Source organism: Stenella coeruleoalba (assembly GCF_951394435.1).
Source record: "Stenella coeruleoalba genome assembly, chromosome: 3".
NCBI classification, from domain to species: domain Eukaryota; kingdom Metazoa; phylum Chordata; class Mammalia; order Artiodactyla; family Delphinidae; genus Stenella; species Stenella coeruleoalba.
The window spans coordinates 59,874,525-59,894,235 of record NC_137148.1 but is presented as its reverse complement, the minus strand read 5'-3'; the positions used below and the strand labels follow the sequence as shown (position 1 = coordinate 59,894,235).

The 19,711-nt window shown below is 45.8% G+C and overlaps 1 protein-coding gene across 1 annotated transcript in view; it reads right to left on the bottom strand.

The window, feature by feature from the left end:
• The window catches only part of IQGAP2 (IQ motif containing GTPase activating protein 2), a 285,569-nt gene extending 266,693 nt beyond the window's left edge, over positions 1–18,876 (bottom strand). The window contains exon 1 of the mRNA XM_079917126.1: positions 18,574–18,876. Coding sequence (XP_079773252.1) covers positions 18,574–18,619 — 46 coding nt within the window. The 5' untranslated portion in view covers positions 18,620–18,876. The remainder of the gene's footprint in view (positions 1–18,573) is intronic.
• Between the last annotated feature and the right edge of the window lie 835 nt (positions 18,877–19,711).

Sequence of the window (19,711 nt, the reverse complement as noted above, 5' to 3'; positions counted from 1 at the left end):
AGCAGTAATACGAAAACTAATGTGGGTGGGGTCCCCCCCATTTTTAATGATTACAGGTCTAAGAGAAATGAAAACTACAGAGTAGGAAACATAGTTCTACTTAAAACAACTGTTAACAATGTGATGTACCTCCTTCCAGTCCTTTCCCCCACAGGAGTTAAGCTCTAAATTCACCACAGTGTATCCTGCTTTCTCACTTTACTTTCTAAGCACTTCTCCACATCATTCAAAACTAGTTTAAGTTTTCTGTGGTTCTCCAATGGCAACATTAACAGCTGTCTGCTATTCAGACTTCAAAAGTTTATGTGTAACAGAAGGTAGTAAATAAAGAGGATGGAGAAGAAAAAGGAAACTGAAGCAATAAAATTTCAATGAAGGATCCATCTCTCTAAACAGTCTTGGCCACCAGGGTTATGAGTTTCAAACCTCTCCTTGAATTCTGCTGGAGCCACTCAAGAGGCTTGCCCTGAGCTAGGACAAGCTCCAGATGGATCAAATACAGGGGAAGAGATAGCAAGGCAGGCATGGGCTTGGAGTCACTGATGATGAGAAGGAACGCTCAGGAGGAAGAAGCAAAAACGGTCCAACTGTCGGTGCCTCTTCAGTGTCTAAGAATCCTTGCCTTCGTGGCTGTCAGGACACTCCATCCACTCTGCTCTCCCTCCCTCTAATCAGTCCTGCATGCATGGGATTGAGGCATATCAATCCCGGGCTTCAGTTCACACTATCTCCTCTTCTGGAATGCTCCTTTCTCCACCCACTGAGCACGCTCTACGTGCCAGGTACTGTGCTAAGTGCTTTACATTTGCATCCCCTTTCGTTCTCAGGATGCCATCAGATAGGTACCACTACTTCATCCCTTCATTCTGCGGGAGGGGAAACCAGAGCTGAATGGTAGTAAGTGACAGAACCAGGGCTCTGAGACACTGTGCCATCTCCCCCATCAGAAGGTCAGCTCTCTGAGAGCAGAGACCAGGCCAAGGGGCTCATTTGTCAACTGACCACTTCACTTACATCTCACTTTCTTCCTAAAAGTATCTGAGCAGGTTAACAAAGATAGATATGTGGGAGGCAGGGGGGGATGTATAAATACAAAGAAATGAAATTAGGTAAAGGAAACAAAAGCAGACAAGAACAATGAAGGCAGAGGGCTATAAATACACCAAAAACAATGTGTAAGCCCTTCACAGAAGTCTACAGATAAGCTCCAAATTTGTACTTCTGACCTTTTATCAGTCTGAGCAAAAAACAGAAAGTGGCTGTTTGTAAACCTGTTATGGATCTATGGCAGAAAGTCCTGTTGCCATAAAAATTATGTTGGAAACAATGTATGTTTCAGCCATCCAGCCTGATCAAAGGACTTCTAAACGAGCCTATTTTATGCTTAACTGTTGGCTAAACCTGCATGCACCGCAAGGTGAACTTGACAGAAACATCTCTAAGAAGAACCACACACTTCCCAGTTCCCTTATTCAGAATGCGCTGAATAGGTTTTAAGTCACTGAGAGAGGATTGAAATTATCATTATGTGGTGCTGGCTCCTCAACAGTGCTGCGATTACTGCTGTCTTTCTCTCACTGGGTAGCGCCCATCCAGGCACCACCGCCTTCTGATGCTTCCAAATCCTTTCTTTGATCTCCGCTGCTTCTACACTTTTCCTTCGTTCATCTGTTTTCGTGATGATGTCTCAGCTTTGGTGATGACCAAGCATGGACTTGACAGCAGGCACTAGCCAACCCCACTAACTCCCTGCCTCTCCCTGGCCATAGGCATCACTGTTTTTTTGTTTGTTTACTTTTCTGTTTGCTTTGTTTTGCTTTGGCCATGCCATGCTTGTGGGATCTTAGTTCCCCGACCAGGGATTGAACCTGGGACCACAGCAGTGAATCCTAACCATTAGACTGCCAGGGAATTCCCTATACATCACTGTTCATGACCAGCTAAAGTCACTGTGCGAAAAAGTTCAGATGTCTGAAATTTTTCCTTTGCCCAAATTTAATGGCTATACTGCATTGCACAGTATCCCCCCCCCCAAATTCATGTCTGCCCGGAATCTCACAATGTGAACTTATTTGGAAATGGGGTCTTTGCAGATGCAATAAATTAAAATGAAGTCACAATAGATTAGGGTGGCCCCTAACCCAATGACTTATAAGAAGAAAAAACAGCCAGGGACAACACCATGTGACCGTGGAGGCAGATACTGGACTGATACACCTAAAAGCCAAGGAACTCTAACGACTACCAGCAACAAGTATAAGCTAGGAAGAGGCAGGGAAGGACCTCCCAGCAGAGCCTTCAGAGAGAGTGTAGCCCAGCCAACACCTTGATTTTGGACTTCTAGCCTAGAGAATGTGGGAGAATAAATGTCTCTTATATTAAGCCACACAGTTTGTTTTAATTTGTTACAAAAGGAAACTAGTACAATGGCTAAAATGCTTTACCCAGAAGACATAGTACCAAGTACACAAAACTGACTTTTTAACTTGTATCCAACAGGTACAGCAGGCACAAGGTCTGTAGTCACACTGCCTGGGTTCAAATCCTAACGCTGCCACTTACTAGCTGTGGGCCCTTGGGCAGTTACTTAACCTCTCTGTACCTCAGTTTTCCCACCTATAAAATGGGGATAATATTACCAATCTCAGAAAGTTGTCCTAAGGATTAAACTGGGTGATTCATATAAAGTGCTCAGAGCCACGCCTGGCACCTATAAGCACTCTACATTTGTTATTATCAGCATCATCAGAGGTTAAACTGACAGAAAAAGGTAGGAACCAGTCCCTTCTTCTTAGAATTGTGTACACAATGCCCACCTCTCGTGGTCCTGTCCCCTCCTAGCAGGCACGAAAAACCATGGGATGTCTCTCCCAGGGCTGTGCAGAGACCAGGGTTAAGATCAGGATCCTCCAGTGAAATAGGACTGTCCCAGTTTCAATACTTCCAGGCTATTCTGCGGAGCCTAACCCTAACCCTCTTGTTAAATAATCCTAGGAACTCCACAAGTGATACTCGGCACGCATTCCAAACTAATCATTAAGAGACGACAACCTGGTTACACAGAACTAGACTGCTGATCCCGTAATGCTCATTTCCAACCAGGGAGCCGAAGGATGAGCAGCCTTCCAAAACAGCAGGTTGTCTGGTCCTGGCTCCACCTAAGCCAGGGACAATGAAGCCAGAATCTTCCAAACACACTTTCTTACTCTGGACTCCAGAGGCCCCAGCAGAATGACCGACACTCACCCTTAGGAAATGGCTTCCCCTTACTTTCAGTTCACAGTTGTTCTAGAGCCCTTGCTCTCACAGGGTCCTGCCACCTTCTGCTCTGGGTAAAAGTCACCACGTTAGAAGCCTCTGTCTGCCAGCCACAAGACAGCCACATGGAGACACCAAGTCTAGTACAACTCAATAACTCATTTTAAAAATATCAGCATTCCAAATAATACTTCCAAGGATGATTGGAATTATCTAACTAGCATCATTGAAATTGATGAGAGATATATTAATAGCTTGCACTGAGTGCCTTCTCGGTACTAGACACAGCATTTTTATGTAGATTAATTCATTCAGTTCTAACTACTATTATTATCCCCATTTTACAGTTGAACAGCATGAATCAGGGAAGTTATGATTTTGCCCCAGGTCACACAGCTGATACAGTTGATCCTTGAACATGGGAATCAGAGGCATCGACCTTCTGCAGTCAAAGATCCATGTGTAACTAACAGGCGGTCCCTCCGTATCCACGGAGTCAACCAACCGAGGATAACGTAGTACTGCAATATTTACTATTGAAAAACATACAAGTGGACCTGAGCAGTTCAAACACATGTTTTCAAGGGTTAACTGTATTTGGAGGAGCCAGCTTAACAAATGAAAACAATACTCAAAATCCTATATACCCGGGACTTCCCTGGTGGCGCGGTGGTTAAGAATCTGCCTGTCAATGCAGGGGACGTGGGTTTGAGCCCTGGTCCGGGAAGATCCCACATGCCATGGAGCAACTAAGCCCATGCGCCACAACTACTGAGCCTGTGCTCTAGAGCCCGTGCTCCACAACAAGAGAAGCCACCGCAATGAGAAGCCCGTGCACCACAACGAAGAGTAGACCCAGCTCACCTCAACTAGAGAAAGACTGCACACAGCAACAAAGACCCAATGCAGCCAAAAGTAAATAAATAAAATAAATAAATTTGTATATTAAAAAAAAAATCCTATACACCCCAGAGAGGCAACCAGTTACCTCCCTTTGCACTACTTACAGAGTCCAAAGGCAACCCCTTGTCTATGGAGTAATACTATTTAAATGATCAACCAAAAGCTAAACTCTCTTAAAGGTTATGCATAATGTAAATGAAATGCTACATGCTAACCCTTGTCCTGCCTCCCACCCGGGGTTGCAAAGAAGTAAATCTTGCCACATCTAGACATTGGTCTTTATCCCCTATGAAGAGGGATCCACACATGACCTTGGGCTGGTCATCTGAACAGGAGCCCAGAGGCCCGCATTCTGAGTTCTCTCTTGAACTCAAAGATATTTTACTCTTCTGAGGCTTCAATTCACTTAATTGAAAAGGGAGAGATGTGGGGCAATTCCCTCCAAATTAAACATAGAATTACCATACAATCGAGCAATCCCATTTCTGGGTATACATGCAAAAGAAGGAAACTTTTGTTCATAGGTATATACTTGTACACCTATGTTCACAGCAGTATTATTTGCAAGAGCCAAAAGGGAAACTACCCAGGCTGTCCATCAACAGACGAATAAACAAAATATGGTATATATGTACAAGAGGATATTATTCAGCCTTAAAATGGAAGGAAATTCTAATATATGGTACAACTTGGATGAATCTCGAGGACACTAAACTAAGTGAAACAAGCCACTCACAAAAGGACAAACGCTGTATGACTCCACTCATATGATGTATCGAGGGTAGTCAAAAGCAGAGAAAGACAGAGAAAGAAGGGTGGGTTGCAGGCAATGGGAGGAGGGGGGATGGGTAGCTATTGTTGAACGGATACAGTGTCAGTTTGAGAAGATGAAAAAGTTCTGGAGATGGATGGTTGCACAAAAATGTGAGCACACCTAACACTACTGCACTTACACTTAAGAATGGTTAACATGGTAAACTTGATGCTCTGTACTTTACGACAAACACGTGTACACGCAGAGAAAGGGGTTTTCATTAATTCAATGAATTTCAAACCTTGGCCGCACACTGGAATCTCCTATGGAGATTTCTTAAAATATCTATTCATCACTGGTAGTAACACGTTGGACATGGTGGACTTCTGATGTGATGTACTGGGAGGAAACGTCGTCACTCATGAGGCTTTCATGCCAAGAATTGCACCTGGGCTTCTTAGGGGATTCAATGTCATTGAATTAAAAGGGAGTGGAAGCACTGTTCCAGCCTGGGCAAGACTGAGGGGGGCATGACAGCCAAAGGCAATGTGAGACACTTGACTGGACGCTGGATCCAAAAAAATGGCTATAAAGTACAGTTGAGGAAGATCTTAGTGTAGAATTTAAAAGTGGATGGTAGACTTGAACGCACGGTACCAGTGGTACGGAAGATGGGGTTGTGGAGGAGAGTATCCTTGTTGTTGGCCTGTGAGATGCGTGAAGTATTTAGGGCTAAGCTGTCAGAGTCTCTGCAGATGCAACGGTGCAGCAGGATGTTAACAGTGTGAAGCTAAGTGAAAGGCATGGACATTCAAAGTGTCGTTCTTTGTGGTTCTGAGGGCTCAAAAATTTTTTAAGTAAAAAAAAATCAAAATAAAACAAAATAAAAATGTTTATGCCAGAGCTCTACCCCCACACAAATAAACAGAACATCTGGGGGCTGGGATCCAGGGAATCAGTGTTTTCTTTGTGAAGCTCCCCTGGAGATTATAATGGGCAGTCAGGTTGACAACTAGGAATTAAAAGAGCTCTAAACCGAGATGTGATATTATGGCGTGTATAACAGCCAAAGATGTGCAATTAACCTAAGAGGGTGGCCCACTGTTGATACCCAGCGGCCCTGGGAAATTTCTTCAGTCCCAAATGATCCCAGCTGCCCTACCTTCCACCCTTCCCTTACTTTTCTTAAAAATAAGCCACAACATTTCAACTTTGTAAAGAAATGAGCTCTATCAACAGACTAGGAAACAAGCGGCTCCCAAGCTTTACTGTCCCCCCTCATTGTAGAGTTCCCATGTCTCATAAAATAGTTTCCCTTTAAGAAACATTCTCCTATAGCAGAGGTCTCAAAGACACTCTTGAAATGTCTTTTCAACTTTGAGGCACCTTATGTTTTCAGTATTTACACTGCCTAGTAAGACAAATGTTTAGATAGATAAGGAAGAATCTGGCCAAAGATTACACAATAGGATTTAGAAAACTTATATCTCAAACATATTGCTACCCAAAGCGAAAATTTTGCTTTTCAAACTGGAGAAGGAAGGGGGGAAAAAAAAGCCTCATTTCAAACATGGGTCCAAAAACAGCCTATGTCATGAAACTGAAGTGGCACTGCCTTTGAGGTAGGCGATAGAGTGATGAGCCCTTTTCAACACTAATAGGACTACCTGAAAGAGGTATTCATGTAAGCAGCTAAATTACCCCACACCACCCATATATAACACTTGAACAGTTTTCAGAGCAATCTCCCGTACCTCACACCCCTTTTGAGGTAAACATAAACCCACTTCTCAAATGTGTAGACGGAAGCTCAGAGAAGCCATACCCCATGCCATACAGTAAGTGGTACCTCCGCCTAAGCCCTCAGATGCTAGGCGCTGCCCTTGCCGTCACAGTGCCCCATGACTCTCATCCCTCCAGGGTGACAACACTTCCATTCCAGCTACCTCAGTTCTACAACATAATTCAGGGGATGATGCCAGCTTCCAAGGGGGAGACTCACCTTGCTCTGTCTGCGTACTGTTCACAAATGTTTTCCTCCCCATTTGAGTGGTGAAAGTAGCAAATGCCACCTCCAGCTCAGGGACACTCCGAAGCTTCTTATCCATCTTATATAAGGCTCTGCTCACACTTCACCGAAGGCATTTAGTCTACAAGCCCCGGGGAACTTCCATCATACACACAGCATCCAGCACGTCGTGTTGAATAAAAAAATAACGAGTGGTCTACCACGGTGATGCTCTTGAGAGTTCTCCTGAGTCAGGAGAATAACTCCCTGCTTTTACGTCAACCACCTTTATTTCACTGTGAACACTATTTCTTGATCCACTGCCTTTTACAAGTCGGCTTCCCACACACTTTCCCTTCACAAATTTTAAAAACTTTGATTAGCTACTGCTCACCTGGGATTTTTGCCTATCACCGCTCCCTGCTTCACCTTGCTTATCTTTATGGTTTTCATCCAACCTCTCATCATCTCGATCCCAACTACAACAGCTTAACTAGAGCATCCTGGACCTCTCAACATTTTAGCCTTTCAATCTCTGTCTCTCACACAAGCATGTGCGCATGTACACGCACACGCACGCACACGCTCGCGCACACACACACACACACACACACACCCTAGAAAATTAGATCTCCACTGAATCCTTCCCATAATAACAGACCTGCTTTTCAGACTCTAATTTTTTCAAGGCAAAGTTCCTAGCTAACAATAACTTTGTATCTTGAGTAGCAAAGGGTAACTGTTCTAACTTTTCTAAGTATAAAAACATTTTTGAAGCAACTAACAAAGGATTAATCTCCAAAATTTACAAGCAGCTCATGCAGCTCAATATCAAAAAAACAAACAACCCAATCCAAAAATGGGCAGAAGACCTAAACAGACATTCCCCCAAAGAAGATATACAGACTGCCAACAAACATATGAAAGAATGCTCAACATCGTTAATCATTAGAGAAATGCAAATCAAAATTACAATGAGATATCTCACACTGGTCAGAATGGCCATCATCAAAAAATCTAGAAACAATAAATGCTGGAGAGGGTGTGGAGAAAAGGAAACCCTTTTGCACTGTTGGTGGGAATGTGAATTGATACAGCCACTATGGAGAACAGTATGGAGATTCCTTAAAAAACTAAAAATAGAACTACCATACGACCCAGCAATCCCACTACTGGGCATATACCCTGAGAAAACCATCATTCAAAAAGAGTCATGTGCCACAATGTTCATTGCACCTCTATTTACAATAGCCAGGACATGGAAGCAACCTAAGTGTCCATCGACAGTTGAATGGATAAAGATGCCGCACATATATACAATGGAATATTACTCAGCCATAAAAAGAAACGAAATTGAGTTATCTGTAGTGAGGTGGATGGACCTAGAGTCTGTCATACAGACTGAAGTAAGTCAGAAAGGGAAAAACAAATACCGTATGCTAACATACATATATAAAAAGAAAAAAAAAATTTCTGAAGAACCCAGGGGCTAGATGGGAATAAAGACATAGACCTACTAGAGCATGGACCTGAGGATACAAGGAGGGGAAGGGTAAGCTGGGACGAAGTGAGAGTGGCATGGACATATATACACTACCAAATGTAAAATAGATAACTAGTAGGAAGCAGCCGCATAGCACAAGGAGATCAGCTCGGTGCTTTGTGACCACCTAGAGGGGTGGGATAGGGAGGGTGGGAGGGAGACACAAGAGGGAGAAGTTGTGGGGATATATGTATATGTATAGCTGATTCGCTTTTTTATACAACAGAAACTAACACACCATTGTAAAGCAATTATACTCCAATAAAGATGTTTAAAAAAATAACTAAAGAATGTATTATGCACATAAAATTAATAAAGTGTCTTTTTTCTTTGTCTGAAAAAACAAAACAAAACCATTTTTATAGTAGAAAATTTGGAGAAGAAGAAAACACTTTTTTTTAAGTTCACCCATTATCTCATTACCTAGAAAGAACTACTGCTGACATGTTGAATGACTTATATGCCAGACACTGGGGATACAGCAGTGACCAAAAGACACAGTTGTGACCCTCATGGATTTTATTGCTGTTCTATTTTATCCATGTTATTCTCGGAGTCATCAATGTAGTACAATTTTTAATAAATTTATTTTTATTATTTATTTATTTTTGGCTGTGTTGGGTCTTTGCTGCTGTGCGCAGGCTTTCTCTAGTTGTGGTGAGCTGGGGGCTACTCTTCATTGTGGTACACGGGCTTCTCGTTGGGGTGGCTTCACTTGTTGCAGAGCACGGGCTCTAGGCGTGCGGGCTTCAGTAGTTGTGGCATGTGGGCTCAGGAGTTGTGGCACATGGTCTCAGTAGTTGTGGCTCACAAGCTCTAGAGCGCAGGCTCAGTAGTTGTGGCACATGGGCTTAGCTGCTCCATGGCATGTGGGATCTTCCCGGACCAGGGCTCAAACCCATGTCCCCGGCACTGGCAGGCAGATTCTTAACCACTGCACCACAGGTAAGTCCCAATGTAGTACAATATTTGTTTTTTTAATTAATTTATTTTTGGCTGCTTTGGGTCTTCGTTGCTGCGCACGGGCTTTCTCTAGTTGTGGTGAGTGCGGGCGAGTGGGGGCTACTCTTCGTTGTGGTGCGCGGGCTCCTCATTGCAGTGGCTTCTCTTGTTGCGGAGCACGGGCTCTAGGCTCATGGGCTTCGGTAGTTGTGGCACGTGGGCTCAGTAGTTGTGGCTCACAGGCTCTAGAGCACAGGCTCTGTAGTTGTGGCTCACGGGCTTAGTTGCTCCGCGGCACAGGGGATCTTCCCGGACCAGGGATCAAACCCATGTCCCCTGCACTGGCAGGCATTTTCTTACCCACTGTGCCACCAGGGAAGTCCCAATGTAGTACAATATTTTTCAAAACACATTTGCTTTATTTTTTGAAAGGTAATACGTGGTAAAAACAATTCAAATAATATTCTCACCCTTGCCCTCAGTCTCTCTCCCCAAAGGTAACCTCTAAAAAGATGTTTGCATAACCTTCTAAAGATATTCATGAGTACATAGGTTAAGTCTATCTTCCCTGTTTGGTTGCTGGATTTTGTGTGTCCTACTCAACAGATCAAAGGTACACATTTTCAAAGATTTCAAAACCACTACACAGAAGCACATTATAAGTTCCATTTCTTTCTCAGAGTTCACCTAATCAAATGCGCAAAGTTAACAACCAGAGTCTACTTTGAATAATACAAAAGCACAACCCTCCAAACTGTTGGCCAATTCAAACTGACAACAGCATATATTCTATTGCAGAACTGAGGAGGAAAGCTCTGAAACTGTCCCCAGAATCAGTGCCAAAGCAAGGAAAGGACTCATGTGTCCCTGGTTCTCATGGACAGATAACTGTATCTTTATACATTCTCTTTATTTTTTTATATATTTAAAATTTTATGACTTTAAATATTACAACTGAATCTTTAAAAAAAAACTGAGGGAGGGAGGGGGAAGAGGCCTAAAAAAAGCATAAAGGAAATAAAAATGGACAAGGATTAAGGGAGTATGGTATAGCTTTCAGGTAATTTTAAGCACTGGATAATTTTAATCTAGAAAGAAGGCCTCACTCTTTTTAAATGAATATTTTTTCCTTTGGAAAATAAAAATCATTAGTAGAAACAGAACGGAAGTGAGAGCCTATCTGTGTTAGCTATGTAATGACCATTTCTCGGAAAAACTTCCTAAGAGTGCAGTATGAGCAAGGCTCTGGATTTGATACGAGGGGAGCAGAGTTTATGGGGTGGGTGAACGGAGAACTCATACTCCGTGAGGCTGATGATGTGACTGGCATCTTGCCGGGTCCCTTACCCCAACCCTGCGAAGCCTGCCTGGTCAGCTCAGGACTGAGACAAAGAATGTGGAAGCGACCGACATACCCAGGGACCCAGGTAGGAACCAGGCAAGTCTGGCTGTTCCCAATGCTCCCTTCTGGGGGAGATGAGGAGTAGAAGGGTCGATAGGAAACATTTGTATGAAACTTCTTGGAAAAAACAAAAAACAAAACAAAACCCTGGTAGAAGAAAGGGGGAAGAGCAGAATGAATGAGTAATCTGAATGTGGGGACACAAGAAGCAACCAAGATTCTCTACTTCCAATGGCTCCAATATCCCAATTATTCCTCTAAGTTGAACTTCACTGGCCCATGAACCTAAAGTTTCACTATCTTTCTAGAGGCAGTAAGGGATCCTGAGGGATGTCAAATGAACCCAGCACACTTCCTCCTCCTCTTGCTCAACCCCCTTCTAAATCCCCACAGTACTAGGTTGACCAGAAGGTTGGACGACGCTCTCATCAAAGCCAAACTCCACAATCTGAAATAGGCATGAAGATTAACACTTATTTCAAGCAGCTTCTTCCTATCTCGATAGTGTCATGAACCCTTGGGCTTTCAAACCAGCCGCAGCAGCTATGATCAACTTAACCCTGAAATGAGACAACAGGTTGCTTAGTAACTGCAGAATAATTCCTCACTCAGGTATGCTAGTGACAATTCCGCAACCACTTTTAAGATGATAAAACAATGCAGCGCAGAAATCCAACCCACCATCCAACTTTATTTGTTAACAGTCAGCAAAAGAACACGTTAGCTGTTTTTTTTTTAAGTATACATGAACAAGAATTTGATCTCCACCCAAACTGATAGACTGACTCCACTTCCATATAGATAACTATTTTCCCGTTGAGTATATACGTTCAAGAAAGCATGGGATGTTTATGTCAATTATATCTCAATTTAAAAAACATATATGGGGCCAAGATTTTAAATCCACCTTCTGTTAAAGTGAGAAGAGGGCAAGGAGGTGGGGAGACAGGCAAGGGGCAGCAGAGATGAGAGCAATACTACTGCCACCCCTCCCCCACCAGTCAAGTGCGGGCACTATGGAGACACATTCTGAATGTGCGTTGAATCATTTAACCCTCCGAGCATGCACTTTCCCATCTACACTTTAGAGGGGTGGAAACGGAAGCACAGAGAAATTAAAATAACTTGCCTAGGTTCCACAGAGGGTGAAAGCAAATTTAACTCAACATTAAATATTTGCCTGGCAGTCAAACTCTTGAGATTATCTTTAATTTAACAGATAATAGAAACAAGTTCCTCATTCAGACCAACAGTGCAGTGCTGACACTTTAAGCAAAATCTGTCACAACAGCAAATATTGACTGAGTGTCTTCTAGGTACCAGGGTTCCAGGTTACCAGCGAGGTACTGAACCTAAGCATCCCTTAAGTATTTCAAACATCTGTTGCTTCAATCACATGCAAATCAAGTCCATTTATATGAAGATGACTAAGGATCTGCCTGAACATTATGTAAGACTGAGTTCATATTGGCAATAAAATGAGAAGTGAGCCCAAATTATCAGGAACTAATCTGCCTTAATGTGCAAAAAATGATATAAAAATGTCCTTCTTTAGAGATTCAGGAGTAATGGAAAAAGCAGAACAATTAAAAGTCCTCTTTGGGGATCCTAAGCAAAAAAATCAGAGGAATGTCCTCCTATCTTTAATCAATAGAAAAATAAACAGATCAGTAATTTTCTGTAATGTGGGCATGACCTAGGTGCACTAATTCCTATCAGATAGTATCTCTGTTAACATACTCAACTGCTCTCAAAGTTGTGAATGAATGAAGAACACTTGAAGTTGTCCTGGATAAAAAAAATGGAGGGAAGAGACAACTTTCAACCCTTACTGTCCAGGCCCCACCCTACAAGGATTAAAGTCCAGAATGGCCAGGATTGGGACCTTCCTTATTCCACAAACAGGTTCCCCAGCTCACTCAGCCTTCCCAATGGCTCCAGAGAGCACCACCTCCCCCTAGAGATCCCTGGGGAGTTGATGTCACTTAATCCCTAGTTAGTGGAGATTTGGCACTTTATCTTCTAAATCACATTTGTTTCCCAGAAGGGAGAAAAGCAACCTTAACGCCATACCGAAACAGATCCTATAAACTAAACACAAACCTGTCCAGAAATCAATGCCGGGGTTTGTATGCCATGCATGTGTGTGCTCAAGTCAAACACACAAGGCACGCTGTAAATAAAGCATTTGGTGACGTGCTCACGTGTTTTTACTGACATGACAAAAACCTGCAAGCACTGTGGAGAGGGTAATCTGTGTATTAGGGATGCTTTTTCACCCTTGCACTAGAGCAGTGCACCAGAAGCCCTTGTAGGACCCCCCCACACACACTGCCCGACTCAGGAGGTCTGGGTGGGGCAGGGGATTCGCCTTTCCAACAGGTTCCCAGGTGATGCTCTACAGCCCTTGCTGCTCCAGGAACTGCTCCAGCAAAGCCACTGCACTGACCGGAGAAACAGCCGTCAGTGCCCTTGGTCACCTTGGAAAGAAGGGCCATGCACAACCCATGACTGTAAAGTTAAGGGAGAGTCCAGTGAGAGTGTCGTCCAATCTGAGGACCTGCTAATGAGCTGGAAACTCGGCATTAGCCGCTTTCAACCAAACTGAGATGTTCTCCTGTGACTGCCCTAAACCTCCAGTGAAATTTCAGAAGTCAAAATTGCCATTAAGTAATGGAGAGTATGAGGAAAAAAAGAGGGAGAAGAAACCCTACCCCCTAGATAATTTGGCTGTCAAGATCCTTGCCCTGCTGTAACTACACCTTCTTCTTTTTTTTTAACCTGTTTTCAGAGAATTTACGTTCTGAAATGGTTTGGAGTTAGCTGTCTGTCTCCCTGGCTGGAGTCTGTTAGGCTCCGGTGAGGGTCCAGACCTACCTCTCTTTGTATTCGTTGGATGCCACCAGGTCCAGAAGCATCATCATGATTCACTTCTAGCCTATCCCAAGTGGAACTATCTGGCGGAACTATCTGGCAGAAGCAACCTGGCAGTAAAAAGAATTCCCCAACCTAGAAGCATGGTGAAGGGTCCTCTGAGCAACGAGAGAGAGGGCACCCCCCGATGCACACGTCCCCAAACCTCACCCACCCTCCTGCCCTTTCCAACCCCATGCATTCCAAGCACACCCACACTTCCCACTTCATCAGGTCACTTGCCCAAAAAAAGACCTCTCACAGAGCGAGATACTTCAGTGAGAGACTAGATTAAGCTACTCTTAGGACAGCTCTGCCTTTTGTTGCCTACAAATAAAGGATTCCATGATAAATTCCCCTCTGGCTACACCTCCTTCCCACAGCACCTATCCACACCTCCTAAGCGTCATCCCCCCCCAGAATACTCATGCAACAAACACACGGGAACACCTTTCAGTTTTCCCTCTGACCTCCCTCCAGGTCGTGGTCACAACCTTCATGACGCCTTCCCATTTCCCCACCCAAATCCATCACTCTCGTGTCTTCACTTCCACAGAACTTGGAAGTACACTAGTAAAAGTATAGGCATTACTCTTCATCTTCCAGATTCTCTTATAAGCTGTAAAGCTGTAACCATCTCAGTCATTTTCCCTTCGTCGGCAATGTGTTGTACACGTTAGGTGCTCAATTGACTGATGTCACTACAATGTGTTTAGCACTATGTGCAAGGAACCACACCAGCCACTGTCACAGGAGTGGAAAACACCATCCTTCAAGGTATAAGAGAAACCCCCAAGGCTACTCAGGCAGTTAATGGCCAAGTCAGGATTTCAACTAGGATCTACTCAACACCACAGCTTTTGCCACTTCACTGACGCCATTCTGCCTTTCAAGGGAGAAAAACGAAATGGAACACTAAAGGGAAAAAGCCTCGGCTCACTGGTCAGCCAACCCCCTGCAAACTTCCGCTTGATTTCTCATCAACCCTAGACTTTAAGGCATGGCCAGTATATGTGATAAAGTATGTTTTACAAATTATCCTATTTGGAATCACTGGAGCATGCAGCTATATTATGGAAAAGTCTTTCTTTCATTTCAGTGCCTCACAATGAGATGGGATGTCTCTGCATACACATAGAATGTTTTAATGAAGTCTAGATGTACTCTACGAAAAGCCCATGTATTCTTTCATACTTTTCCTTAGGGGTAAAAAAACCAAATTAAACTCGAGAGAATACCACCCATCTTCTTTTAAAAGAGCACACTATCCAAATGGCTACAGGTTTCTGCAGTTTGATAAAATCAGGACAAACACCTGAAACAGAGAGATAGGAGGGGCGAAGCCCCGTTTGATGAGTCAAGAGAAGCAAATGGCAACAGCCAGTAAGAAAAGGCTTCAGGGTCTGACAGCACTGGCTTCCAAACTCCCTCTGTCACCAGCTAGCTGTGGGGTTTTGAGACAGTATCATGGGGTTTCAGCTTCGGGAAAACCCCTGGCCCTCTCAGAGGTCATAATAAGCAGGTGATAACAAGAGCACGTGAAACACACAAGCACTTGGTAAATTCACCAACTTAAATGCCACACCCCATGCTTAAGTGCCTAACCTGTAGGACTTACCTGACTCAGATGAGAAGTTGAGTGGCCTTTGTTTCTCCTTTGATTACCGAGAAGACTTGGTAAGCATTAGATCTGCCTGTATACTAGCCTTTTAAATAAAATGAGCTGCTGAAAAGCTTATGGAGTGGAAGGTGAGGGGCAAAAGCAAACCAATGGTTCCCTAGAGGAAAAAAGGCGTTTGCTAACACCTTAAGCAACACTAAACTCTCCAACAAACTGGATATTACAAGCTTAAACTCTCCCAAACAAGTCATTTGGGCTAAGGGCATGTGTAATTAAAGTTAAAGGCATACTAAAATAACACTTTAGCTGGTGACCTGAAAGAACCTTTTGAAAAGCTCAACCAGAACATTAGTTGCATGTAGGAGGGACTTGACTTTTTGTCTATTACAGACAGCATTGCAGGGCAACACTGCATACATCCCTCTGCCTCCAAAGGAAAGCACCGATAGACCGTTAGAACCAAGCTGCCCTAAACACAGATGTATTCAATCCTGTGTTTTTGTTTTGTTTTGTTTTGTTTTGTTTTGTTTTGTTTTTTTTGCGGTACGCAGGCCTCTCACTGCTGTGGCCTCTCCCGTTGCGGAGCACAGGCTCCGGACGCGCAGGCTCAGCGGCCATGGCTCACGGGCCCAGCTGCTCCACGGCAGGTGGGATCTTCCCGGACCGGGGCACGAACCCGTGTCCCCTGCATCGGCAGGCGGACTCTCAACCACTGCGCCACCAGGGAAGCCCTCAACCCTGTTTTACACACCTGAATTTAACAGTTCAGAACTTCAATTTCTAGTACTGGGAAAGGGATAAGAGGCTTAGTTGTGTTGACCACTGAAACACACCAGTTACCAGTTGATTCAGAAATCTCACCATGCAGACCAGAGCATCAGTCAAAAGCTCAGAGCATCAGCCAGAACCTTCCCCTGCAACACACACATAAACACACCCATGCTGGGCTTATGCTACACTTTTAAAGAGAAGCAAATAGTGAAACACGTCATTTACAACGTTTCTCATGAAAGGAAAGAAGTTTTGCAGAGGGTAGAAAACCACAATTCCTGCCACAGACATATTGATTACTGACCCACAGGAGCCACTTAAATGCTGACTGGATCATCAGTGATGAGTGAAACCATCTACATCTAGTCACAAAGCCCCTCTTTGCTATCGCTGGTCTTTTTAACTCTCAAGTAACTGGAATAAAACTTTTGACAGATCGTGGTGGCAACGTGTTTTCAGAACTCCTTTAGCAAATACATCACAGTTTGTTACAACAGCACAAAAATGATTTTGCAAATCATGCCTATGCATAACTTTCAATTAAATTTAGTTTTGATTGTAGAAAGATACTCTGGTTGTAATATAATATTCTACTCACGTCTAAATTAGTATAGCAGCTTCACCCTTTTCCTTTCTCCGTATCTTCTCTGCAGAATTACATTAGTGAGCTAATATTTCATCTTTGTTCTACAGAAACACCTCACAAAATAACTTCCAACAAGACGGCACATCACCTATTACACCAGACTCGTGAGAAAAGCTGGACGAGAATTTCCAAAAAAAGGGGCTATGTGCCGATGTGCGATGCTCTTCATGCTTGTGGGATCTGACTCTCCTAGACTGCCGCTTCTAAGAGCGCTCTAAAACTACAGGTGCATTCAATGAAAACCAAGGGCCATCACAGACGCTCACGCAGGGAAACAGATGGAATTGCCACATTAATGCACTGCAGGCACTGCAAGTTTGCCCAGCACGCTGAACTCGTGAGGGACGACACAGCAAACAGATCGTGGTTTAAAATGTGATATCAAAACGCATTTTTAAATTCATACTCGCCTAGTTTCTACACATTGTGGCCATCTTATCATTTGACACAGTGAAGCTACCATACATTCTGGGAGCCTGACACATAAAGGACTTTCACCTATCTGAAGATGGTTGACACCACTCGGGATGAGCACATCCCACCGCAAGGAACTCTGCCCTCTGTGTTGGTTAGGCAAAGTGCAAACTAAGGCTGCAAAGGGCAGGGCCGGGTTACTTGTTAAATGCATTTCCCTAGAGTACAGAGGCTGCAGCTGACTCCTCAGGCTGCCTCCTCACTGGCTGACACAGAAAAGGTCACCTGGGAAAATTAACTTCTCATCTCTGATGCTCCATTCCAAGACTGGCGGGGAGGAAAGGGAGGGTGAGCACGGTGACTACTCCCCTTTATTAGGCAAGCCTGTGGCCCTCACAACCAGCCAGAACCACAAAACATGCAGCAGGGTTCACTATCTTAACCCAAGCCTGGTACCCCTGCCACCAAGGCCAGCCTGGGCAAAAGATTAACCTGTGATCCGCCACAGGGATCACTGACAGGGCCAACCCTGTTGAGAGAGCGTGCCAACTTTCTGTTTGTTTTAAAGGAAATACTTCCTGACACAGGTTTGGTAAAGACTCTGAACTCTGCACATGAAGCCGTGTGGTTAGTTCTCATCTGGCTCTATCCACTCAAGATCCGCCAAAGCAACCTCTTTCCGAGGGTAGACCCTGGCTGGGTAATCGACACTACCTCATTCAAGTCACGCGGCTCCAACCGGATCCCGGGGAGCCCAGCGCCGCGTCCTGTCCCGGCTGCAATCCTCCCGCGCGCCGCACGGGGGGGATGGGCGAGGTGTCCCTTTCAGCCGCAGCAGGAAAGGACTCCCACCTGTGGGGCCCAAACTGGCTCTTGCGGCCCAGGTGAAGCACGAGGGGGCGGGGTAGGAGGAAACACCGCCCCTTCCAGGAAAGCCGACGTTGCTAGTAGCAGAATGCGCGGGCACACTACTAGCGGAGCCCACCTGCAGCCACAGCAAACAAACTTTCCTCCCCTCTGAGTTGGAAGAAAAGGGTCCCTTACGCCACCCCCTGGCCCGAGCCGGCAACGTCCAGGAGCTCCGAGGGCTCCTCACCTGATACCCTTAAACGCCCAACTTGGTGTGTCCCAGGGCGCAGACCCAGCTCTGCCTCGCGCCACGGTGGGGTGTGCGGGGTAGAGGACTGGGGTGCCAGCTGGGGATTAGGAATTTGTGGGGAGAGCGGGAGGACGCCGCTCACTAGCCTTTGCAACTCCAGCTCCCAACTTTGCCAGCCACCCAGCCGCTGCCCTCCGGTTCCTCCGCGGCGCGCACCCGGCTCCCTCGGTTTCTCCAACCCTCCCGTAGGGAGAGAGCTCCCCAAGGCCAGTGGAACCCCGCGCGCCCGGCGCACTTACAGCCGTAGCGGGGTCTCTGCAGGGACGGCTGCTCCTCGTGGGGCATCCTGCGCGGTTCCGGGGGCCCGCACGCGGCGCGCCCCCCGCGGCTCCCCTCGCTGGCCAGGCTCGCCGCTCCGCGCCCAGCCGGCGCGCTAGTATCCGGCCTCTCGCGGCCCTCCCCTGGCCGCCCCGAGATGGGCGCCCCGCTCGCTCGGTGCTCCCTCGTCAGCGCCCGCTGCCGCCGCCGCGCGCTGACACCGGAGCAAAAGTGAACTCTCCTCCCTCGCTCGCTCCGGGCCGCCGCCGCCGCCTCCCGGGCAGGTTTCCTTTCTCCTACAGCCCGGCCCCGTTATCCACCGCGGTGAGAGCGCGCGCCGCGGCGCAGCGACCTCTACCGCGCGCGGGGCGCAGCGCCCGGCCGCCTGGACCCGCCCCTGTCCGGCCCCGCGGCTGGAGGAAGGGGCTGCACGGGGCCCTGGGCCGGGATCCCCTGCCACTGGGGCCCGCGGCCGCCCCGCCTGCTTTTTCACTTGTGGAGCGTTTAGAGGGTGGAAGTGAACCTCTGCGGAGAAGAGCAAGAGAAACCGCAGAAGACACAGCCAGCCCCAGCCGCCCAGGGTGTTGCTCGGTTACAGAAGGACAAACAGCGCGGTTCCTTTTCGCCTGGGGAGATTGCGCCTTGACTTTTTTTTTTTTTCCTTTTTTCTTTTTTCCCCTCGAACGTTGCTTCTGTGACTCCTTGTCTACAAAATACCGGGTTCCCCTTTCATGACCAGAAACTGAGAGTGTGTGTTTGCTGGAGGGACAAGATAAACACTCGCTGAGCAACCACTCAAAACACAACTGCGAGTCATCCTCGGATCACCTTGGGCCCGCTGCCCTCCCCCAAGTACAGAACTGTCGCCCAGCCCAGCTGGGGTCGCACACCACAAAAACCTTTTCCGGCTTAGCTTTTAAGGAAACTAAACTACCTGTGGCAGTTTTTAAAGATTTCGGGGGGGGGGGGTTGTTTTGTGTTCATGCAGTCACCTGGAGCTATTTTTCTCTTTGTGCCTCAGAGTGATAAGATCTGGAGGAATGTGGACTCTTCTAAACCCGTGTCCTCACCTGCTTGTCAAATGTGGAATGTATGGGTTGCTAAATAAAATAATTGGCT